General features: G+C 41.4%; 1 protein-coding gene across 5 annotated transcripts in view; it reads right to left on the reverse strand.

Moving 5' to 3' along the window:
• The window catches only part of mboat1 (membrane bound O-acyltransferase domain containing 1), a 136,040-nt gene that overhangs the window by 38,923 nt on the left and 70,282 nt on the right, over window positions 1-26,835 (reverse strand). For all 5 annotated transcript variants that reach the window (XM_043719159.1, XM_043719160.1, XM_043719158.1 and 2 more), the window contains 4 exons: window positions 26,656-26,711; window positions 10,666-10,720; window positions 8,237-8,420; window positions 3,855-4,047 (listed from right to left, as the gene is read on the reverse strand). In XM_043719159.1, coding sequence (XP_043575094.1) covers window positions 3,855-4,047; window positions 8,237-8,420; window positions 10,666-10,720; window positions 26,656-26,711 — 488 coding nt within the window. The remainder of the gene's footprint in view (window positions 1-3,854; window positions 4,048-8,236; window positions 8,421-10,665; window positions 10,721-26,655; window positions 26,712-26,835) is intronic.

Raw genomic sequence — 26,835 nt, forward strand, 5'->3', positions numbered from 1 at the left:
CTGAGTGTGTGCATTCGCGAGAGAGAGAGAGACAGAGAGAGAGTCTGAGTGTGTGCATTCGAGAGAGAGAGAGAGAGACAGAGAAAGAGTCTGAGTGTGTGCATTCGCGAGAGAGAGAGAGACAGAGAGAGAGTCTGAGTGTGTGCATTCGAGAGAGAGAGAGAGAGACAGAGAAAGAGTCTGAGTGTGTGCATTCGCGAGAGAGAGAGAGACAGAGAGAGAGTCTGAGTGTGTGCATTCGAGAGAGAGAGAGAGAGACAGAGAAAGAGTCTGAGTGTGTGCATTCGCGAGAGAGAGAGAGAGACAGAGAGAGATTCTGAGTCTGTGCATTCGCGAGAGAGAGAGAGAGACAGAGATACAGAGAGACAGAGAGAGAGACAGAGAGAGAGACATAGAGAGAGAGAGAGAGAGAGACAGACAAACAGACAGAGAGACAGAGAGACAGAGACAGAGAGTGTGTGGGAGAGAGAGTGAGAGAATGCAGAAACTGAATCATATTAAATTGGCAAATACATTTTTTCCAGTGCAGGCGCGACAGGAAATACCAAACTCAGTTTGATTCTACACTGGAAAGCTCCTTGAATTGTGAAATTTACTTTTCAGTAATCATATATTATCCAAAATACAGGGTCAAGAGTTTGAAAGTAATTTTAAGGTATTACATTAAGTATATTAAGAAGCAACAGTTTATTATGATAAATATAAAATGGGCAGAAAACTCATATGGCCTGCGACAGATGTGTGTGATTTACTGGTCCTGAAATAGAAGAGTACAGTGATGCTGATCTCAGTGGCCAATGGTCACAATCTCCTCAAAATGGTTTACCATTCCCAGATTAGCTAAAGGGACAGATGAAGATGGTCTTCACACCAAAGTGATAGTCTCTTGTGTGTGATAGTCTCTTGTCCATTTGCTAAAGTAGTTTTCTCCCTTTGTTGTTTGCCTTTGTGATCCTCAACAAGGATTAGAAGGGGGATTTTATTCAGTTTTCTTTACTCTTTTTGAGGCATTAGGCAGCCAACATTGGTTCACTTCAAAAGCTTTCTTTCCATCTGAAGTATTGCTTTTTCCTTTCAAGAATCTATTTAGACCATAATGCATAGGAGCAGAAATTAGGCCTTTCAGTCCATCGAGTCTGCTCTGCCAGTCAGTCAATCATGGCTGATAAATTTCTCAACCCCATTCTCCTGCTTTCTCCCTGTAAACCTTGATCCCCGACCTGTGCTCCACAGCCTTCTGTGGCGGTGAATTCTATAGATTGCCCACTCTCTGGCTAAACAAGTTTCTCCTTATCTCCATTCTAAAAGGTCTTCCCTTCACCCGAAGGCTTTGTCCTCGGGTCCTAGTCTTTCCTATCAATGGCAACATCCTCCTTACATCCATTCTGTCCAGGCCACTGAGTATTCTATAAGTTTCAATTAGATCCCCCCCCCTCATCCTTCAAAACTCTGTCGAATATTTTGACCCAGGGTCCTCAAATGTTCCTCATTTGTTAAGCTTTTCATTACCGGGGCCAATCTCATGAACCTCCTCTGAACATGCGCCAGGGCCAGTATATCCTTCCTGAGATATGGGGCCCAAGACTGCCTTAAAGAGCCTCAGAAGTACATTCCTGTTTTTATATTCAAGTCCTCTCAAAATAAATGCCAACATTGAATTTGTCTTCCTAACTACTGACTCAATCTGCAAGTTTACTTTGAGAGAATCCTGGACTAGAACTCCCTAGTCTCTTTGCACTTCAGACTTCTGAATTTTCTCCCCATTTAGAAAATAGTCCTTCCTGATGAAGGGCTTTTGCCTGAAACATTTATTTTTCTGCTCTTCAGATGCTGCCTATCCTTCTGTGCCTTTCCAGCACCACACTCTTGATTCTAATCTCCAGGATGTACAGTCCTCACTTTCGCCATGCTTCTATTCTTCCTACCACAGTGCAAGACCTCACATTTTCCCACATTATATTCCATTTGCCACTTTGCCCACTCTCCTAACCTATCCAAATCCTTCTGTAGCCTCCCAACCTCTTCAAATACCTTTTTATATACCTATTTCTTCGAAGATTCTGCTAATCATTTATTCAATTTTCAGTTGAGAAGAGATACATTCATGGTAATTCCTCCTTTTTTCCATCAGAAATCAAGTTGTGACTCATCCTTTCCTAAAGCATCCTGTTTAACTTTCAGACGATTGGTTGACAAATGAGTCAGCAGGTCAACTCCCACTTTCCACTCCAAATCTGGGTTAGCAAGGCCTTGCTTCAGTGCTTGTACAAGAGGCAAATCCTAGGCAGAGATAGCAGTCCTTACTGTTTGTGATTGGCATAAGAGCTTCCTTTATGACAGAGACAGAGACAGAGACCTCTTCTTATAATATTCAATAAACATCTTAGGATCTAATCAAATTATTATCCAATTTTTTTTAAAAAACACGATAGTTAGTCTGATGTAGCGCACACATTCACAATGATAGCAACACAGAAAGACAGGCACACACACACACACACACACACACACACAGTTTTATAATTTCCAATTTGGCTACCTAACTTGGCATCTCAACACCTTCCACTTTAAAGTTTTGAATCATTGAGAGGCAGTCCTCCTAGTTTTGAAATGGAAACGGACTTTCCGAAAAATGCTGTCAAGTTCGCCATCTTCTGCTTTGAAAAACTGTAGCATTCTAATTTTCACTCCTCCAAGACCCAAGAAATCCAAAATAATAACTGAAGCAACATGTGACATGGTACCTAGTTTTACATGGACAAGAGAATTAAAGTAGCACAGTCTTCAACTTTCTGGATATTTAAGGTTATGAGCCGAATTGAAATTGAGTAAGGCTGGATTTGAAATTCAACAGATTCCTTCTTTAATAATGCTCCAAATAAATGATTAGATGTGATTTGTCTGTGTTTCACAGTACAGTGGATTCAATAGTTTAACATCATTTTACTCGCAGTAAATCTGAGGGTTTCTTTTCTATAACAGGCACATTGTACCATTTTTCGGACAACATATTATTCTGCTGCTTTAAAATCTACAGTCACATTGCTGCGTAAAGCCATCTTTCAAGCTCAAATAAAGTCTCCTTTCAATTGCTGGAATGATTTTCACAGAAGCCGGGAGGAAATAACTGGTCAAAACGTGATCCAGAAATATAGTTACAATATGTGGAACATGAAGCATCAGAAACACATCCAAATACATTTCTAATAATTTAGATTTTCATGATGTTGCTCATTAGTATTCACTATGGTGGCATACACATATGATAGTTACCTGCTAAACAAGCAAAGGCTAGCCTGCAATTGAAGATCATCAAAAGGTATTTGTAATTTACTATAAATTTCATGCCCCAAGCTTTACTGTTTACTCTTTGGAAAAAAAGCAGTCACATAACCAGAAATTCTGCATTATCAATGTTAGAAAGAGAACACACAAGAAAGGAGAAACAGAAAGAAAATGAATAGCAATGCCTATCACAGTAATCTCATTGTCTCTTCTCAAAACTTTTTTGCCAAAATTGAAAGCATTTACAGATTGGGACAGTGAGGCTTCTCCAAGAACACGGAGGAATTATTTATGCAAATCTTTCACATCAAATTTTCCCAACATTAATCAAATCTGTCACCCATGAACGAAAAGGTCAAATATCTAATGGGTTCAAACAAGCCAAAAGTAAAATTATTAACAATGTTCATAAAATCATTTATTATTTTAATATGTTCTGAGTATGAATTGTTCCTTTATGGTTCATTAATTAAAGCATCATGACTCTAATTCATAAAGTTTAATTTAAACCATAAAATGTAAAATATGGCACTAATGTACAATTAAGAAGTCATAGCAAATTACTTTACCTAAAGTCCATGCAAAGTAATACTTGGGTCTGGATGCGTGGACTGAGAGAAACAGATAACATAGCTTCCTGAAGAATGATGCTTCACTTATAAACTTGTCATCCACATTGTAGGAGATTGGGAAGTTCTTCGTAATGAGCGTGAACCAAACTAGACATATAAAGGTGATAACCATTTTGTTTGCTACAGCTCTCTAGAAAAATTAAACAAACCCCACAAAATATATGATGTTTAGATATTTATCAGCACTGCAACAACAACAAAATATCCAGAATATAGGACAACAGGACAAAAGTGATTTATAACATAACAAAATACGAATTAAGTAGTTTTATATCAATAACAACAATATACGAGTGGTTAATGAAAACTGGAAAAAAAACATTTTCAAAAGAGTGCTGAGCATTTATTCATTACACAGTAAAGCACAATACTTCTTATATTCATTAATTTATCAAGAATTAAATACATTCTGATGAAAGGCCACTGTTGGGACACACTGGCTGGATTTTTCTGCCTTGGTAGGTAACTTGAGTTGGGAAATTTGTTTTCTATCCTAACAGTTGAAAAAAGATTGGAAAAGCAGGTTAGTAGACTGCACGTTCACCTGTACGATCTTGGCTGCAATCTAACCAAGCCTAATTATTTAAAATCAAAATTTACTAAGAACAACTCAGGAGGTGAGGCAGCATCTGCGGAGAGAAACAAAGTTAACATTTCAGATCATGATGACCTTTCATCAGAACACTGATCCACACGCTGCCTGACAAATACTTAAAGAATATTTTATTTTGATTTTAAATTTCCAATATTCACAGCATGCTGTTTTGTAAGACTAATGAAAAGTTGCCACACGTTACATGCTGCAAGGTTCCTCTCAGCCCAAGCACAGGACAAAGCTATCGATCTGAACTGACCTGTGAACTGAACTGACATTACAAGCTTGAATAGGAGGATGGCTGATGTTGGAAACATACCAGCTTTTTTTAAAATTCAACAGAGGTTCACTTCAAGGGTTTTAAATATGATATATTCCCGGACCAAAATACAAGTACTAAGGGAGAGGACAGGGCAGCAGGGGTTCAGCCTGCACCTGCTTTATATAATGCATGGCCTAAAATTTCACACTTCATGGAAGACAGAATACGTAAAAAGCATCTATGTCCTTCTGCGAAAATGCACACTTCTTCAATGCTAATTCATTGTAACGCAACTGATTAATTGGGTACACAGCTTCTAAAGCGCAAATTTTTAAAGTGTGTATTATTTATAATGTGATTCCGGCCCCATTAGTTTCAATGATACTGCTATAACATGATTTTCTTACAACACAGGATTGTACGAGAGCGAAACTACTGCGTTATAGCAGAACTGACTGTACATTTTTCAAAAATGATGGTGTGAAATGGATTGCCTGAAATGATATTGAAAGCAGATAAAATGCTTTTGGTAGGGAATGATAAAGGAAAGAAAACAGAACCATGGGGATAAAAAGCACAGAACTGAAACAAATTGGATAGCTTCTTCAAAGCTCTGGCAGAGACATGGCAGGCCAAAAGACCCATGTCTGATAAACATAGCAGCCCTTACAAGACTGGCGTAAGTAGGAACTGTGAGAAAACGCTCCACTGGCTGCAGTCATACCAAGCACAAAGAAGATGGTCGTAAATGTTAGAATTCAATTATCCCAATCCAAGGAGTTCCTCTAGGTCATTCCCTAACTTCAACCACTTTCAACTGCTTCATCAATGATCGTTCCTCCATCACAAGATCCAAAGTTGAAATGTTTGCTGACGATCGTGCAATGTTCAGCATCATTCGTGACTCCTCAGATAATAAATCAGTCATGTCCATATTCAGCAAGAACTAGATAGCATCCAGTCTTGGGCTGATAAGTGGCAAGTAGCATTCAGGCAACACGACTGCCAACTTGAGAGAAACTAAACATCACCCCTTTATCTTCAATGGAATTACCATCCTTGAATCCTCAAATCATCAACATATGGTAGTTATCACTGATCAGAAACTGAACTAGGCCTACCCTATAATTTCTCTGGCTACAGGAGTAGTTAAAATGCAAAGAATTCTTGTCTCCCCAGTACCCGTCCACCATCTAGAAAGCATAACCTCAATCACTGAGAACAACAAGGCAGCAGATGAATGGGAACGTGCAAGTTCCCCTCCAAGTAACACACCATCCTGGCTTGGAATGATATCATCATTCCATCACTGCCATTGGGTCAAAATCCTGGAACTCCCTTACAAACAGTACTGTGGTTATCCTTACAACCCAAGGGCTGTAGCAGCTCAAGGAGACAGTTCACCATTATCTTCTCCAAGTCAAGTAGAAATAGGTAATAAATGCTGCTCTCACCATCAATGCCAACATTCCATGAATGACTTTTATAAAACCTGACATCCTGCATGCTGGTTAGGTAAAAAAAAAACTTTCTTTAAATCGAAATTTTACCATTTTTGTTTCTGACTTGGGCACACAGCTATCTGCAACTCTTCAGAAGAGACTCCTCTGAAGAACACTCATATTGCACTTGAAATATTAACTATTTATCTCTCTCCATAATGCTGTCAGATCTGTTATGAATTTTCCAGCACTTTGTATTTTTGTAGCAGATTTACAATATCAGCATTATTTTGCTCTAATCTGCAATATTTCCAGCTTTAAATGTGGGCGGCACAGTGGTTAGTACTGCTACCTCACAGCGCCAGAGACCCGGGTTCAATTCCCGCCTCAGGCTGTGTGGAGTTTGCACATTCTCCCCGTGTCTGCGTGGGTTTCCTCCGGGTGCTCCGGTTTCCTCCCACAGTCCAAAGATGTGCAGGTCAGGTGAATTGCCTGTAGTGTTAGGTAAGGGGTAAATGTAGGGGTATGGGTGGGTTGCGGGTCGGTGTGGACTTGTTGGGCCGAAGGGCCTGTTTCCACACTGTAAGTAATCTAAAAGTAAATGACAAGACAGTCAAGGCATGAATTTGGCCCATTAATGGAACCACACCGACTCATTAAGATGCTGGTGTTCCAGCACACAGGGTTACATAATGGGATTTTCTGCCTGCCGACTCGTTGTATGGGGTTTCTGCCACCCCTAATCTGAGACTCTTAACACAGTGGTAAAGTATCAAAGAAAGTTCAGGGGAATACTGTACAACCATAATCCTAATCTTAACATGCTGCAATCTTAAACATTGATGAGTGAACATTTTGATTTTGCATTGTATCCTCTTTTTATTTCCTCTGAAATGCTCCAGTCTGACTTAGGTGTCATCATGACTCACCTATGACTTTATGATCATCAGTGAAGCAGCTGAAGGTGGTTGGGATAAGCTCATTGTACCAGATCGATGTCCTGGGACTTTTCTTTTAATTCATTCACAGGATGTGTGGCACTGGCTGGGCCAGCATTTATTGCTTGTCCTTAATTGCCCAGATTACAATTATGAGACAACCACATTACCGTGCATCTGGAATCACATGTAGGCCAGGCCAGGTGAAGACAGCTGTTTCCTTCCCACCGGCGCCATAACTGAGAGAAGTGTACTCCAATAAGCACAACCACTTTTTTTTCCTTTGAAGAAGAGATGTGGTGAGGGGGAGGGAGACAATTACAAGTACAGGCAAACACAGGTGAAGGCACAGCTACCAAATGGGAGAATGTACATGAAGTTTGAATTGGAGCCACAGAGCAATTTTAGAGGGTTACAGAGGTCCAGAAAGTTATGGAGAGAGGAAGGAGGAAGATATTGGAGCAGTTAAGTGGGAAATTACAATGCAACTTGTGAAAAAGCTAAACTTCTTTCCCCAAAAAGGAAATTATTATTGTATTCTTGGTCAGAACTGATATTAATACTTTAACATACATTTGCCCTTTATATTACCGATTTTCCCTTTAACAGCATTTCAACACAGTGTATGTGCATGTGTGCTTTTGTTGGTCTATGTCCACTCAAGTGAGATATTAATGTTACAGATTGCAATATTTTTCACTTTGGCCCAACATGGATTAAGCACCTCAATTTTATTTGAATATTTCTTACTGCAACAGCAGTGACATTTTCCATTTCCCATATCAACGATTTGTTTAAGTTACAGAAATTTAGGGACTGCCTTAAACTGTTGATTTTTAGATACTAAACACTGAATTGAGATTTCTCTCACTTCCTTCACATAGGATCCTCACAGCCCGCAAATAGGATGGTCTTCCATCCAGTCAGTTTTGATTGAATCTACACACTAGTCCCAGAAGTGAAAGTCCAGTACCTAAGTCATTACAAACTAGTTCCCAAAAGTCCATTTTGCAACTTAGTTATAATTTAGTTTCTTTATCAGCAATACCCCACTAATATAATTATTGTCATTGTATACATACCAATGGGGAAGGATCAGGAAACTTGCTAAAGCCTTTTTGCTTCCAATGTTCTTCTATTAGTTTCATGTCTATATGGTTTCCTTCAATAAACGCAATATAGTCCTTGTAATTGCTGGCAGGTCCAGCCAAAATACCTAGAAAATTCAGGTGATAGCTGCAATACTCTAGTAAAGTAGGCCTTGAGCTGTAAATATAAACAAGAAAGCATCACAATAGGTGCACTATAGCAAACAATATCCATAAAAGAGAGTTAAAAGAGTACATATTCAATCCTGGGCACAAATCTTGTTTAGCTTTCAAAGTAAGAAGGGATGGCAAGCAGGTGCTATATAATCCATCTGAAATAACATCCTTGGTTTAATGTTTAGTTTGGTACAACATTAATGGATGCTGTGGGATGTGGAGATGGGTAAAAGTCAAAACAACTGAGGGTAAGCTGATGAGGCAGTAACTGGCCGATTGGACTTGTTTAGTTTTTTATGGATAGGACACAATCTGTCAGTCTTCCAAAGTGGCTAGAGGTGCAGCTAATTCTGGAGCACAATCTTGAGATATCCTCAGGATGTTGTCAGGACTCTCAACCTTTGCTGCATCCAATGTGCTGTGCCATTTTATGATATCACATTGAGCAAATGGCATTGTAAAGACTGGTGGGAGTTTAGTAAGCAAGTTACTTTGTTTTTGTTTCTGCTTGACACCACCCCCAAATGTTTCGCCCCAGATCTGAATTTGCTTCAAAAACATTCAGTAAACTGGCAGCAAATGCTGGCCTAGCCAGTGGCACTCTCACAGATTGCAATTTTTTTATATCAGTTCTAATGAAAGTCCTTTAACCTCCAACATATTAGGTCTATTTCTTGCTCCACTGTTGCAAAACAAGAAGTGAAGCTGGAGGTCAAGCAAGCAGTATTTTCAATTCTTCCCAGGAGACATAATTTTAACACTGGCATAAGTCACAGGATAAACTTAAGTCACCTCGGTCACACAGACATAAGGAGAACCAAACCAAAACGTCAGAAAATAATAAAGTGAGCAAGGAAAAATTGAAGAATGAGACAATTAAACATTTGACGCAACATCACAATGTTACACACCACCTTTTCCCCTTCCAAACCTGTGATCTCTGTCACCTAGAACAATAAGGGTAACAGATGCAAATTCCCTTCCTAGCCACACACCATCCTGACTTGGAAATATAATCACCATTCCTTCAACATCACTGGCTCAAAATCCTGAATTCCCTTCTTAATAGGACAGTAGGGTGTCCCTACAGCCCAGGGACTGCAGTGATTCGAGAAGGTAGCTTACTACCACCTTCTGGGGCAATTAGGGATGGGTAGTAAATGTTGGCCTAGCCAGTGACACTCTCATAGATTGCAAAGATTCAAAGAAACTTAGATTCCATGGATGATTACAATAAAAGATAAAGACCCAAGCTCATCCAATCCATTCCAGCAGGGAAGAAACAACATCTCAAAGTGTGTGGGGATGGGAAAACCAAAAATGGAAATGTGCAGTCAAAAACAACAAACCAAATTTCACACAACTTGTGTGGCAATGCTGGCAGTGCTCTGTGATCAGTACTTTGTCCCCATTATAACAAAAGCAAGGCGCAGGGAAAGCCAAAGAAGAAGAAAAAGGGAAAGATACAGAACATCTAAAATGATATTGATTTAATTTTGTTTTCTCTCATCTCTCCCTCAATCCCATACTAATTTCCACACGCAAAGGCAAGAAAACATTTGTTCTCAGCCAAGTCTATCAATGTCATTCTTTAAGCCATGTTACTTCTGGTTATGGATCTCCTAACATTTCATCTTGTGTTAAGAGGAAGGGAGCTGGAAAGGACAATAAAAGGAAAGCAACCTGTCTCTGTTAAATTGCTACATTGACATTAAAAAGTGCAATTATTCACAAGGAACATTCATGTGAGTTCTTTATTTTAAGGTAAGATGATATGCACATAACATTCATGAAGAGGCTGTGAGGCACCTATTTGACTTCAAACACTGCTGTTTTCAGACTGACTGCACGATATGGGATTATATCATACCCTGCCAAAATCAGTTATGACTGGTAATAGTTTAAGACACGTCTCCTCAAAAAGGTATATCACAACAGTCACCCGGCACAACTTAATGCTGTGACCTATTGTTTGAGAAACATTAATATAACGTACAACGCATTTTCTTTCATTTCTTTTATAAAATACATATATGTGCCATCATGACTATTATTCATATTTTCTAAGTAAATGGAAATCCCCATAACTTCTCAAAATACACTGTATTCCATTTACAATGTACTCTCAGTGGTCTGACTACATTTCGTAAATCATTAAGAAAAAAATTATGATGTATTAACTTAGAAGTAACTTTTAACATATAAATACATAGAAGGAAAATTAACTGTAGGTTTCGTTAACCTACCTAACAGCAAGACGGCGTTGTTCAACAGTAAGTTCTTCCTCTTTACGTCCCAGCCCTATTGAAAATTAGAAAAAAGTGACCAATATATAACAGAAGTGAAGAGTACGTCTATACTGTTAAAAGTAGAGTGCTAACACAACCAGTAACTCCTATAAAATTGCTTTATATTCCATTAACAGTGATGCAGAACTCGTACAAATACTAGTCATCAAAGCTTAAATGATTAAAAGTGACAGTTACACATACAGAATTCAAATATCCCCTACCTCGAACAAAGGCTCCTCACCTGGGTTACCCAACTTCCCAATAACAAATCTTTCATTTTCCCTGACAGTGGAGTATAGTCATTGGTCCACTGTATTAATTGTGCGCCAAATAAGTTATGATTTCCTAATAGGCCAAGATGTGTTTACCCTTGCTCTAGACCAAAGTGTCACCTTTACATTTGAACTAAAACAGCATTCAAGTTATAATTTTGCTTAAACATGCTTTAAAACAGCTCTTCTTGCACACAAATAATCTTTGTAACACAATGCTTTGAAACTACTAGTTTAACTGACCAGATATATCACTGCATACAGTTAAGCTGCTTGAAATAAAATGATTCATAATAAGTTACTGTATAGCAGCTAATTTTAAAAATTTAAAGTTAATCTTTAAATGGGCAATTATTTTTATAGTGATTTTGGCTGTTGTATGCATATTACTTATGTATATTTATGTATAGTTACAAATCTCACAACACCAGGTTATAATCCAACAGGTTTATTTGGAAGTACTAGCTTTCGGAGTGCTGGGCCTTCATCAGGTAGATGTGGAACAGGATCATAAGACACAGAACTTAAAGCAAAAGATTTTGTTATAATAAACCTGTTGGACGGTAACCTTGTGTTGCGTGATTTTTAACTTTGTCCACCCAGTCCAACACTGACACCTCCACATTGTATTTATATAGCACAGAATTCAACACAATATGAACAGCAATATTTTCACAAAATCTGAAGAGAGAAAAAAGGTCAAGAATTAAATGTAAAAGAGTGCAAGAAAACAGTCAGGAACACAACAATAACGAAATTGAAGACTGGGCTACTATGTAATAGAATAAGATTTCACGCCAATAATTCCCATACAAGGAGTTCTCAGTCTTAGTTATTTTACCACCCTTTTTCCACCTCAGCAAACATACAAACGGCCTAAAGTTTCAGCATTTTCAGAAGCAGACCACAAGCTTCATTTTCAACACTTTTACCGAAGGTCCTTTAACAACATGGGGAGACACTGACAGAGTGGTAATGTTACTGGACTAGTACACCAAAGAATCAGGCTAATGCTTTGAGGACATAGGTTCAAGTCAGTTTCAAATGTTGCTTAGAGCAAACTTACACTACTTGGAGCCAGCTTTCAAATGGGAGCATTTAGCCTGAAACAAGTGCTGGAAGTAACTGGGGAAGAGTGTCAGACCTACAAGAGTAAAAATGAGATAACAGTGCAGACCACATTCTTCTAGTTTCTCAGATGCAATACTGGAAGCCTCAGCATTGGAAGTGGATTGAAAGACAGAGGTTCTCCACCAAAATAGGCCAACACATCTACAAGACAGAGACTGAGAATGTCACAGGGAGCATATACCCATCAGAATCATTACAGGCACTCCAGTTCAGTGAATCTGATTGAAAGAAATTGAATAAGCTCATACAATTGATCAAGGTCAGTAAATGCGTCTTCAACTGCCATATTTTACCAACAATTCAAATCTCTCATTCATCCTCAAGTGCTCCACACTCTCTCAGATTTTCATTGCCAGCTACTTAACCATGAACAGTTACATTACTAAAATATATTGGGAGTGTTGGGAGTAGCTAGGTCATGGATCATGCATTTTAAATACATTATTAGTTTTAGGAATTGAATTTCAAGGTGTAGGCTGAAACAGTACAAGTAAAAAGGCAAGAACTATAAAACTAAGAGACAGTGTGGACGGCAGATGGTGAAGGAATCAGAGTTGATCAAGCGTGGCACTGGAAAATGCATAGCAGGTCAGGCAGCATCCAAGGAGCAAGAGTGTCGACATTTCAGGCAGGTAGGCTTCCTTTTAAAAGAAAAGTTGAAATGTGGACCTGGATTTTCACAAGAATGGTAGGTTTCTCAATTGTGACAAAGTAGTGGTCATACCTGAAAATCAGAAGTTCTGCTCCCAAATACATTTCCCATATGTGCACAGTTTGGAATGGGAAGGGGATAGGAGGGAACTGCTCTATAAATTAGCAATTGCCTCTACTTGTGTCAGATTTCAGTCTCATGTCTGGAACACTATGTGCACAGTTTACACCTGGCAGGAGCAGGTTTGAAGTTTGTGCATTTCTTTGAATAGCCTGGGTGCCCTTTGGAGAAGGGCAGATGACTTAGCTTTAAAGTTGTCTTGGTTAATTAATCATGGGGAAGCAGTACGCAATGAAGAACAGACTGGTTAACCCTCTGACCCAAAGTTTGTCTGAGGGCAATATTCCTACTGGGTTTTAAAACTCTCTTTTGAGCCAGCAGCAGCCTGTATTTCAGGTTACACGAGTTTCATAGCATTTTTCAAAAGAGAAACAAAGTCCTCATTTAAAAGAAACCTTCGTGATTCATAATATGCGCACATGGTGTGCCATATGTTAAATGTTAAATTACTAAGTTGCCCACATTACAAAAACCCTCAAGTCATAAATCAGTGACAAATCGAAAATAAAGAACAATAAGAAATAAGTTTACCACTGTAGTCAGCTAAAGATGAAATAAGACCTGACTTTGGGAATCTGTTGCTTGGAGCCACAGCCTAAAAACACAATCCATGCTTTTTTCAACATGAACCAGTAAACACTGAACACATGCACTATTGCTACTCCAACTAAAAGTTATAATTTAAAACAGATCTTACATATTTATCTCAATTTCCGGACTAGCCTCCTCCTTTATTTCTTCAAAATTAAAATATATCTAAAGTTCCCTTGTATTCAAATTTTCGCCAATCTCTGGTGCCTTCTCCAGCCCGATAATCAATGAGATCACTGCACTTATCCAATTATGTCCTCTTGCACATTCCCAATATTCATCATTTCACCATCACTGGCCTTGCCTGCAACCATGCCCCACAGAAGTCTTGTGAGAAAACTTAGGTTATGCAGTAAACAAGACAGTAGTAACCTGGATGCAGAATTGGCTGAGGGATAGAAAACAAAAGGTAATGGTGAATAATAATGTTCTGTCTGAAGGAAAATTTGAAGTCCAGTTCCCCAGGGGTCAGTTTTGGGATCCTGTTCCTGATGTACATTAATGATTCAGATCTTGATGTGCAGGGAACAATTTCCAAACTTCCAGATGAGACAAAACCAGAGAATCCTATAAATTGTGAGAAGGATTGCGTAAACTTACCAAAGGACATGGGCAAATTAGTGTAGTGGCATTTAGATGAGGTTCAATGCAAACAAGTGTGAGGTGATTTTATTTGTAGTAGCAAGAACATGGAAATGCAGTATAAAACAAAGAGCATTCAAAACAAACAGTTAGTAAAATATACAGTATCCAAGGCTTAATTAATAGAGGTGAAAGTGAGGACTGCAGATGTTAGAGAGTTAGAGTGAAAAAGCGTGATGCTGGAAAATGAACAGGATGTCAGTCAGTATCCAAGTAGCAGGAGAGTCTATGTTTCAGACATTAGCCCTTCATCAGGAATGTGGAGGTGGAAGGGGGTTGAGAGATAAATAGAGGGGTGGGAATGGGGCTGAGAGAAAGACAGATGGGATGGATTTAGTAGATGCAGGTAGGAAATGACAGTGATAGGTCAGGGGGAAAGGGTGAAGTGGATAGATGGCAAGCAAGATGGACAGGTAGGTCAGGTCAAGAGAGCGGTGCCGAGTTGGCAGGTTGGATCTGGGATAAGATGGTGGTTGGGAAGATTTGGAAATTGGTGAATTCAATGTTGATGCCTTGTGGTTGTAGGGTCACAAGGTGGAAGATGAGGTGTTCTTCCTCCAGTCGGCAGGTGGCTTTGATTTGGCGGTGGAGGTGGCCCAGGATTTGCATGTCCTTGGAAGAGTGGGAGGGGGAGTTGAAGTGGTCGGACCATAGGGCAATGGGTTTGTTTGGTGCATGTGTCCCAGAGGTGATTCCTGAACCGCACCATGTGGTGGCGTCCTGTCTCCCTGATACAGAGACGACCACACCGAGAGTAACGGATGCAGCAAATGAGGGTGGACGCGTAGGAAAATCTCTGCCGGATTTGAAATGATCCTTTCAGGCCTTGGACGGAGGTGAGGGGGGGAGTGTGGATGCAGATTTTGCACCTCGTGCGGTGGCAGGGAATAGAGCCGGGTGTAAAGGGTGGGTTGGTGGGTAGCGGGGACTTAATGAGGAAGTCTTGGAGGGAATGGCCTCTGTAGAATGCAGATAGGGATGGTGAGGGAAGTATATTTTTGGTGGTGGGGTCTGACTGTAGGTGGAGAAAATGGCAGAGGATAATACGGGGACTCATGGGGTGAAAGGTGACGACCGGGAGAGTTCTATCCTTGGTGCGGTTGGGGTGGAGGTGCGGGAAGTGGAGGATGTGTGATGGAGGGCATTGTTGGTTACTTGGGTGGAGAAATTGTGGTCCTTGAATTAAGAGGACATCTGGGATGGATGTGGAATTGCTCCTCCTAGGAGCAGATATGGCAGAGGCAAACGAGTAGGATTAAGGAATTGCTTTTTTACAGGAAGGGGTGTGGGAGGAGGTGTAGTCAAGGTAGTTGTGGGAATCAGTGGGTTTGCGATACATGTCCGTGTTGACACAGTCGCTGGAGACAGAGACAGAGACCTCCAGGAAGGGGACGGAGGTGTCGGAGATGGCCAAATGAACTTGAGGTCAGGGTGAAAGGTGTTAGTGAAGTTGATGGGAGCACGAGCTGGTGCCGATACAGTCATCAATGTAGCAGAGGAAGAAGTAGGGGATGGTGCTGGTGTAGCTGTGGAAGAGGGATTGTTCAATTTATCCTACGAAGAGACAGGTATAATTGGGACCCATTCGAGTGCCCATAGCTACCCATTTGGTCTGAAGGAAGTTGGAGGATTCGAAGGAGAAGTTGTTGAGGGTGAGGACCAATTGCGCCAATCGAGTGAGAGTGTCAGTGGAGGGGTCAAAAAGTGAGACGCTGGAAATGCACAGGTCAGGCAGCATCTGAGGAGCAAGAGAATCAACATTTCGGGCATAAGCCCTTCATCAGGAATGTGGGGAAGGGGGCTGAGAACGATTTGATGGTGGAGGCGGCCCAGGACTTGCATGTCCATAGCGGAGTGGGAGGGCTTGTTGAAGTGGTTGGCCACAGGGCGATGGTGTGGTTTGGTGCGTGTCCCCCAGAGATGCTCTCTGAAACATTCCACGAGTTGACGTCCTGTCTCCCCAACGTAGAGAAGACAACATCGAGAGCAATGATACAGCAGAGGAGGTATTTGGATGCGCAGGAAAATCTCTGCCGGACGTGGAAAGATCCTTTGGGGTCTTGGACAGAGGTGAAGAGGGAGGTGTGGCAGTGGTTGGGGACTAGTTATGCTGGCAGGAGAGGAAGAAACAGGGGGCTTTTAGGCCTTCATCATGAGGGATGGACGTGTATAGAAACTGGATGTCCATAGTGAAAGAGGTGTTGGGGCCTGGGAATCGAAAGTCATGTAGGAAGCGGAAGTCGTGGGTGGTGTCCTGGATGTATGTGGGGAGTTCGTGGACCAAGGGGGACAGGACAGAGTCGAGATATGAGGAGATGGGTTCTGTGGGGCAGGAGCAAACAAGAGACAATCGGTCGATCGGGGCAGTCAGTTTTGTAAGAGGTAAAAGGTAGAACTGGGTGGTGAAGGTTGGAGGCAGTAGATGGGAGATCCCCTAAGGTGGTGAGGTTGTCGATGGTCTGGGAGATGATGGCTTGGTGATGCGAGATCGAAGCTGAGGGGGAGGTATCCACGAGTTGGCTCATGGCTTCAGCAAGCTAGAGGTCAGTGCGCCATACTACCATTGTGGCCCCCTTGTCAGCTAGTTTATTAGTGAGGTTGGGGTTGGAGTGGAGGGAGTGGAGGGGTGTGCACTGCAAGGGTGAGAGGTTGGAGTGGGTGAGAGGGGTGGACAGGTTGAGGTGGTCAATGTTGCAATGGCAGTTGGAAATGAAGAGGTCAAAGGAGGTTGAGTGAGAGGCCAGGTCAGGGTGTCCGAAAGGATGGGTATAGTGGAAATGGAAGAAGTGGTCTTCGCAGGGTGGGTGGGAGTCACGATCGAAAACGTAGGCCCAGTGTTAGTGGTGGTGGAAGAAAAATTCAGTATTGCAGCACGTACAGAATACCTTGATAAGGGGGCACAGTGAAATGAAGACAAGACCTTTACTGAGGACTGATGGGGAAGGCCGGTGGGGATAGTGAATAGCTGGCAGGGCTTGGAGCTGGAGCCTTATCTAGAGCTGGCATTGGGAGTGGAGGTGGAGACTGTCTCTGGAGTGGGGGTGGTCCTGTGATCATTGGTGATGTCTGCAGTCACTTGACCAGTGGTGACCGCGGAAGCAGCGTGGTTGATATCATTAGAGGAATTGACATGCACGACTACAGTTGCGGGGACAGTTCTACCTTTTACCTCTTACAAAACTGACTGCCCCGATCGACCGATTGTCTCTTGTTTGCTCCTGCCCCACAGAACCCATCTCCTCATATCTCGACTCTGTCCTGTCCCCCTTGGTCCACGAACTCCCCACATACATCCAGGACACCACCCACGACTTCCGCTTCCTACATGACTTTCGATTCCCAGGCCCCAACACCTCTTTCACTATGGACATCCAGTTTCTATACACGTCCATCCCTCATGATGAAGGCCTAAAAGCCCCCTGTTTCTTCCTCTCCTGCCAGCATAACTAGTCCCCAACCACTGCCACACCTCCCTCTTCACCTCTGTCCAAGACCCCAAAGGATCTTTCCACGTCCGGCAGAGATTTTCCTGCGCATCCAAATACCTCCTCTGCTGTATCATTGCTCTCGATGTTGTCTTCTCTACGTTGGGGAGACAGGACGTCAACTCGTGGAATGTTTCAGAGAGCATCTCTGGGGGACACGCACCAAACCACACCATCGCCCTGTGGCCAACCACTTCAACAAGCCCTCCCACTCCGCTATGGACATGCAAGTCCTGGGCCGCCTCCACCATCAAATCGTAGCCACACGACGCCTGGAGGAAGAACGCTTATCTCTCAGCCCCCTTCCCCACATTCCTGATGAAGGGCTTATGCCCGAAATGTTGATTCTCTTGCTCCTCAGATGCTGCCTGACCTGTGCATTTCCAGCGTCTCACTTTTTGACCCCTCCACTGACACTCTCACTCGATTGGCGCAATTGGTCCTCACCCTCAACAACTTCTCCTTCGAATCCTCCAACTTCCTTCAGACCAAATGGGTAGCTATGGGCACTCGAATGGGTCCCAATTATACCTGTCTCTTCGTAGGATAAATTGAACAATCCCTCTTCCACAGCTACACCAGCACCATCCCCTACTTCTTCCTCTGCTACATTGATGACTGTATCGGCACCAGCTCGTGCTCCCATCAACTTCACTAACACCTTTCACCCTGACCTCAAGTTCATTTGGCCATCTCCGACACCTCCGTCCCCTTCCTGGAGGTCTCTGTCTCTGTCTCCAGCGACTGTGTCAACACGGACATGTATCGCAAACCCACTGATTCCCCCCACTGGCAACTGTGGGGGCAGAAGTGATATTCTCAGTGATGTACATGGAGGCAGTAGCCACAGGAATGGCATGGTTGGCAGTGTTCTGGTAAGTGATATGAGTGGGGGTGAAAGTAGCATGTTCAGCAGCATCCATGGGGGCAGAAGTGAAGTGGCCGGTTGTGTTCGCGGAAGCAGTGTTTTCGGCAGCATTCATGGAGGCAGCATGGCCAGCAGCCACCATAGCAGTGGCAGCAGCTTCTGTTTAAGTGATGTCATTATTTACAGCAGTGCTGGTGGCTGTAGTGGCCTCCTGGTTAATGGTGTCCGGCTGGTTCTGGACAGGGTCAGGGAAAGGTCTGGAGGGGTTGAGGATTCCCAGGTTTTAGGCAGATCCGGGTAGTGTGGGGTTGGGGAACTATGAGGTTGCTGGCTGTAGATGGGAGATCCCCTGAGGTAATGAGGTTGTGAATGGTCTGGGAGATGATGGTTTGGTGAAGAGAGTTGGAGTCGAGTTCAAGGGAGTGGTAGGAGGAGGTATAAGTGAGTTGGCGTCTAGCTTCAGTGACAGAGTTAGGTGCTATACTGTAACTACACCGGCACCATCTCTCACTTTGTCCTCCGCGACATTAATGACTGTATCGGTGCCACCTCGTGCTCCCACGAAGAGGTTGAACATATCATCAACTTCACTAACACCTTCCATCTGTCCTCAAGTTCATATGGACCATCTCCAACATCTCCCTCCCCTTCTAGACCTCTCCATCTCTGTTTCCAGTGACCAACCCAACAAAGACATATTTCAAACCCACCAACTCCCACAGCAACCTAGACTACACCACCCCACACTATTTCTCCTGTAAAAATGCGATGCCTTACTCCCAATTCCTCCACCTCCATTGTATCTGCTCCTAGAAGGAGCAATTCCAATCCAGGTCATCCCAGATGTCCTCTTTTAATTTACCCTCTGACGTGATCAACAATGCCCTCCATCACACCTCCTCCACTTCCCACACCTCTGCCCTCTAATTGCATCCCCCCCAACAGCAACAAGGATAGAACACCCTGGTTGTCACCTTCTACCCCATGAATTTCCAGATACAGCGCATTATCCTCTACCATTTTCTTCACCTACAGTCAGACCCCACCACCAAAAATATACTTCCTTCACCATCCCTATCTGTGTTCCACAGAGACCATTCTCTCTGAGACTCCCTTGTTAGGTCCACGTTCCCCACCAACCCAACCTCTACACCTGGCACTTTCGCCTGACGCCACATGATGCATAAAACCTGTGCCCACACCTACCCCCTCAACTCCGTCCAAGGCCCTAAAGGATCATTTCAAATCCGGCAAAGATTTTCCTACGTATCCTCCCACCTCATTTATTGCATCCATTGCTCATGATGTGGTCTCCTCTACATCGGGGAGACCAAGTGCCAACTTGTGGAGCGGTTCAGTGAATATCTCTGGTTTGCATGCACCAAACAACCCCACTGCCCTATGGCTAACTCCCCCTCCCATTCCTCCAAGGATATGCAAATCCTGGGCCAACTCCACCGCCAAATCAAAGCCACCTGCTAGTAGGTAGAAGAACACCTCATCTTCTGCCTTGGGATACTACAACCACATGACATCAACTTTGACTTCACCAGTTTCCAAAGCTCTCCATTACCCCCTCATCCCAGATGCAACCTGCCAACTCGGCACAGCCCTCTTGACCTGACCTGTCTATCTTTTCTCCCACCTATCCACTCCACCCTCCCCACCAACCTATCACTATCACTTTCCACCTGCATCCACCTATTGCCATCCAATCAACCTTTCTCCTAGCCCCACCCTTTCACTCCCCTGTTTATTTCTCAGCCCCCTTCTTCTTCCACATTCCTGATAAAGGGCTAATGCCCAAAACGTCGACTCTCCTGCTCCTCGGATGCTGCCTGACCTGCTATTCTTTTCCAGCACCACACTCTCTGACTCCTTCATTAATGGCAGCTCTCCTGATCCTCGAATGCTGCCTGACCTGCTATTCTTTTCCAGCACCACACTCTCTGACTCCTTCATTAATGGCAGGTGTAGAGTACAACAGCAAGGAAGTTATGCTGAATTCACATATATTTATAGTGCCGGGCACTATACTTTTGGAAAGGCATAAATGCCTTGGAGAGAATGTAGAAGAATGGTTCCAGGAATGAGTAACTTCCATTATGCAAATAGGTTAGAGAAGCTGGCACTGTTTTCCTTGGCAAGGAGAGAACTAAGAGAAGATTAAATAGAACAGGGACAGAGTAAATAGGGAAAAACTGCACAGGTATAAATACATTTGCAAAATAAGCAAATATCATGTGAGAAAAAAACTTGTTCATTGCAAATGATTATGGTGTGCAGCATGTTGGAATTTGGGGACCTTAATACAACTGTGTACTTTTTGTATTTCATATTTAGCATTTCCTGAGTAGGATTAAACCTCATTTAACAGTGTTACAGTTGTAACTAGCCCACTACAAGTATAAATACAAGATTTATCAAGTGCCACACTGCCATATCACAAATGCAGTGTTTTGGAAAATAATAAGTTTTTGTTGCTGAAAGGCATTCAAACTAACTTCCAAGTAGAGGTGAGCAAGGGAACAACAGTTATCCAATGTCATAAGTAGTGGCTCCATTGTCAATGGCCAAAAGGATTCAGATAATTTATTGAGAAAGCATAAGCGAACAGCCTCTAGAAAAAAGGTATATCAACAAGTGCTCAGAGGCAGACTTGTAAGTGGCAGTCCTCATCAGGAAACTGTTTTCTCCAGATGGACAATGGACCAAAAGTCAAAGGGGAAGACCCAGGGAAGAGTTCCCTAGTACTTTGGCCAGACAGCAGGATGCTGATTTTACAACATTAAATGATAGCGACACAATCTATGCCAACAATCTATTTGTCCTCTGGTATGAGTGAACCACCCCAACTGTCATAGTTGTTTTCTAATTAACGAAATTGCTGCTTCTTAACAAACTCAATAAACTTTCAAAATGTGACTGCCTATTTTAGGTAAAGAACCCCCAAATTAATAAACTGAGCTTGGAAGTGTGGTAAAGTCAGATTGAATTGAGACATTCATGAGGGCATGAAATAGAAACAATAGTCAGGGTTATGTAGAAAAGGCAACAGAGTGGTACAGCTCACGATGCTCACAAAAAATAGAGATCTGTGGGAAGAAAGCAGAGTTAATGTTTTGAGTCTGGTGATTCTTCATCAGAACCGCGAAAAGTGAGAAATAAAGTAGTATTTACACTGAAGATGAGGTTGGTTGGGGAAGGGAAAAAGTGTGTGGATGATTGGGGGGTTGTGAGTGAATTGGTGAAGATGGAGCCCAGAGAGAAGGAGAGATAAAAAGGGTAGGTCAACAAGATTATGGATAGTGGGCTACGACAGAAGAAAAACTAAATATTTTGTGATAATAAGAGCCAAGAGTAAGAAAGAATAGGTGAGAACAGGTGAATGTTATAACAAGAGTGGGTGTGTGATGGGTTATAGAAAAACAGAAGGATGGAATCAGGCTCTGCAGTTATTGAACTTGACTGTATAGGCTACAAGGTCCCCAAGTGACAAACAAGATGATGTTTTTCAAATGTGTTCTCAGACTCGCTGAAACACTGCTTTGTTCTAAGTCATGATGCTCATTCAGAAAGCCAGTACAGACAAGATGGGTCAAACTCCTCCTTTTGCACTGTAACAATTCTGTAATTTGATAAGCTCCATACGTCGTGAGCTCTGCAACTGACACCCCTAACCAATCTATACCTCTCTCCCTTTAAAATCTTCCATCAAGCTATAAGGTACCTGCCTGAATATTATGTCAAATGGACAGATGACAAATTTAATTTGATAACACTCTTGCGATGTTAAGAGTGATGTATAAACATAAGATGCTGCTATATATCCAGTTACAGTCTTCAGCCTGTCTCTCTGATGGCGCTATTATGCACCAAGATGGCCAAGCATTAAATGAAATGAATGTAATTTGGATGCCTGTAACATATTACTTTGGCTGCATTCCTTACCGATGTTCTCATGGACTTTTCAAAAACATAAAAACTGCAAAACCTGCTGCAATATATAATTTACAGTTTGTGGATAGTTCAGTGCTGACTTTATGGGGCACGAGAGGAGCATGGAAGGAAATTGTGTAAAATTCACACAAAAGCTAGGAAAGCTTACATTCCAAAATTTAAAGAAATGAGCCAAAGTCTGAGTTACGGTGTGGAATGTACTGCTGGAAAGTGTGGTACGAGGTAGATTCAATATGAACTTCAAAAAAAAAGGAATAGGAAAATATGTAGATATACCATGGGACAGCGATAAGGGAATGGTCCAAATTAGCAGTCTTTCAAACATTTAGCATAGGCTAGTCTTCTTTCTGTGCTGTACAATTCTATGTGAAGTTAGAAATCATTGGGAAAAAAAACATGATCCATCAAACGCCTAACCTGCTAATTAATTACATTATTTATAAACAGCATTCAAGAGAGACCTGGGAAACAAGTGAGTTAGGGGAGAAAAGTGAAAACGATGACCAACTATGGCTTGAAATGAAACCCAAAAGTAGATGTGCTGAAGGAATATTTATTTATTGTTTCTACATACTTATATTCTTAAAATACCAGTCTGTATAAACATTTATATACAAAGCAGTACCAACACTGAACTGAAAAAATGGCAGTCACTGCCCTTTCCAATATCACACAGCAAAGCAGGTGAAGGGGGAGAAAGTAAAGCTAAACCAGCAATCTTCCACCAAAAATGTCTGACAAAAATATTTTTTATAAAAACAGAACAGAATCTCTAAACACCACATCAAAACAGAAGGATTTCTGATATACATGGACTGTTTCAGGTTAAATTTTGAAGATCTATTTCTTCTCTTCAAGAAAGCAGACTGTCCAATTCATTCCTGATGAAGGACTCTGGCCCGAAACGTATATTCTCCTGCCCCTTGGATGCTGCCTGACCTGCTGTGCTTTTCCAGCAACACATTCTCAACTCATATCCAATTCATTAAGCCTATATTGATAAAACTTTTAAACTAAGAACTACCACATTAAAATTTGGCTTTGTTGTAAAACATCGGGAGCTAAAATGAATGGCGCCCTGAAAAACAGGTGCAGAGATTGCAAATGAATATTACTCCTTGCTTCTCCAACTCAATGCAGGTGGGTTACCATGTTGGTTGAAATAACTCCACAGAGGCCAGTATCCCATCATTAGATCACCCTTTATTTACATGGGGAAAGTCCTGAGCCAGCTCTCAGTGAACAGGATATCTGATACTCCTGTTCTTATCTGTCAGCTTGGACTCCCTGATTAGACCAGATTAACATCCCTAATCAGGGATGAGATTCACCTGGCCGACCTCATTACAATGACTACATTGTGGTGCCTGCTCATTAACATGATTGTTTCAAGCAACCAGAGCTCATACCCAGTGGCTCCACACATCAATGTAATTACTTGACAGGACTACTGAAAGCTAGCCTGTAAACTCCAAGGTTGATATATTAAGCAACCAGTTCAGATTTTTCAGAATGTAGGCCTGGCACAGGTGAAAATATATTTAAATCAACCTGTTCAGATGTGTTATTACCGATCTTTGGAGCAGCTTGGACTTGAGCCCAAGCATTCTGACCCCAATTTAAAGATAAACCGCATTTTGACTGCTTTAAGTGTTAATATCAATTGAAATAGTGCTGAGCAATAAAGAACTATGGCTGTCCATTGGAAAGAGTATACACCACTGTCAACTGCACTTAAGACTCAGCTGCAGGGTGAACTAATTCCATTTACATGGCCCCAACAAAGACAGGAACAGCAGTGACGGCAATCAAACAAAAAGCTCAAATCTTGATCAACCAATGCTTTCAGAATATGTAAAAAAACAGGTTCCTTCATACCAATGTGTATATCCTTTCTATACATTTTTAATTAAATTATCTGGGAATTGTCTTCCATTTCCATCACTTGACTCTGCTCTATCAACATCACTGATAGCGTCAAATGTGATATTTGATGACCGACTCTGCATTGTGGTCTGCACTATGACATTGATGGATATCTCTAAAATACAAATTCTGGTTCACGTTACCCTATTGATGGACTCTGTAATCCTAGTTAACTTAGTTTCTTTGTGACTTAGATTTTCTTTAGAATTTTTATCTTGGGTTGCAGCAAATATATGGATTATTGGAAGTTTCTCCTGTTCTCCTTTCATCTACTTTATTTTTTCTCAAAAATGGTCTTCGTGACACTGACAGAGTTTAGTTCCAATCTATACCAGATATGTGAACACACCTACTTTCTCCAATTAACTATTTCTCTTTACCACCTCAATGGCATTTCCACTTTGATCATCTGACCATCATTAAACTTTCTAAATCTCATACTTCGTGCATGACGACTTGTGTTTATATTGCCCTGCTTTTCTCTTACTTTGCTAAGGTTTTATCAAATTAAACCTTTTCCTAGGAGCATGTTTAAACACGAACATAAGGTATGTCCAACCTGTTAGTCGATCTAAGGTTATGATGTAAAAGAAGAGGAAATTGTCTGGTCTGTGAAGAGAAGCGTGGAAATTATTGGCTAATTAGTCACGTGACAAATATTCTGCAAAGACCTGTCCATAAGTTGTATGCTTCGAGTCATAGAGGTGTACAGCATAGAAACAGATCCTTTGGTCCAACTTGTCCATGCCAATCAGATATCCTAAATTAATCCAGTCCCATTTGACAGCATTTGGCCCATATCCCTCTAAACCCTTCCTATTCACTTACCCATTCAGGTGCCTTTTAATTGCTTTAGTCGAACCAACCTCCACCATTTCCTCTGGCAACTCAAACTATACATGTACCACCCTCTGCACGAAAAAGTTGCCCCTTAAATCCCTTTTAAATCTTTTGACTCTCATCTTCAACTTCTGCCCTCTAGCTTTGGACTCCCCTGTCATGAGGAAAAGACCTTGGCTATTCATCCTATCCATGCCCCTAATATAAAGTAACCCCTCAGCACAAGTAAAATAGCACAAGTAAAAGAGCACAAGACGAATCAGCCTCTCCCTATTCCTCTTTTTGAAGCACCACTCAATGCTGGTAATATGGTGTTATTAAGAATGTGTTTGATTCATTCATATTCAAAATATTTCAAACCACTTCTGGCATAAAGTGTAGCTCATTATGTGATTCTAACACCTTGGTAGTTTAATGAATTTTTATCCCATAGGAGGAAGCATTGATGTAAATTCCTTTGATTGTAGTTTAATGCAAGACCAGAACATTTTGTAAATATTACCTCTCTGCTTCCAAAGGTAAGAGCAGTCTTATTCTTGCAGTTAGACCAACATCATTGAATAATGGTTCAAGTAAAATATAATGTTAAATATGAATTGAATTTGTTTCTAAATTTAAGCAATTTTAAAGCCATATTGTCAATGATTTAAAAAAATTATTTTAATCATTCTGATTTAATTTTCTGAAGACAGACAGTCACATGGAAGTGGCCTGGAATCAAAACCTGGAATATTCTGGAAGCTAAATTATTAAGCTGCTTTCTTAACCTTACTAATAAAACTGACATTTCCACACTTCTCTAAAAGTTTAAAATTTTAGTGTCATAGAGATGTATAGCATGGAAACAGACCCTTCGGTCCAATTTGTCCATGCCGACCAGATATCCTAAATTAATCTAATCCCATTTGCCAGCATTTGGCCCATATCGCTCTCAACACTTACTATTCATAAACCCATCCAGATGCCTTTTAAATACTCTAATTTGTATCAGCCCCCGCCACTTCCTCTTTGACAGGCTGCATCACCTCCAAAAACTGGTAAGGAAGCAGCCAAATCTTACAAGCATTCCCAGCGAATCTTTTCTCTTTGTAGAAGCTTCATTCACAGGCTGAATAGTATTAAATATTACTAGAGAAGTTTTAAGTCAGAACAGACATAATAAATACCTCAGCATATATCATTGCTACAATGGACTTTTGTACCATAACGATAGTGTCCCTACCTCTGGACCAAAAAGGTCCAGGTTCAAGAACCACATGTCAGAGAAGTCACTTCCAAACAGGTTGACTGAAAATAATTCATAACTATGTTACAAGTGAGTTAAATAAAAACAGAAAGTGCTGGAGAAACCCAGCATCTATACAGAGTGAAACAAAATTTTATGTTTTATGTCCAATAATTCTGCTTAGAAATGAAAAAAATATAAATCAGTGCCAAGAATAGCCATTGGGTTCTTACCATCATGCATTTGAAAGGCAAGGCTGGTGATTTTCTGAGTTACTATCATCAAGGGTCTAGAAATAAAAAGAAAATAACTTCAATTGTTTTAATTTTAAATCAACAAAGAAACAGATATTAAATAATCCAGAAAATCTGAAATTGCTGGTGCACAGAAAAAGCACCTAAATATTGAAGTCT

The sequence above is a fragment of the Chiloscyllium plagiosum genome, chromosome 29 (genome assembly GCF_004010195.1).
Source record: "Chiloscyllium plagiosum isolate BGI_BamShark_2017 chromosome 29, ASM401019v2, whole genome shotgun sequence".
Lineage (NCBI taxonomy): Eukaryota > Metazoa > Chordata > Chondrichthyes > Orectolobiformes > Hemiscylliidae > Chiloscyllium > Chiloscyllium plagiosum.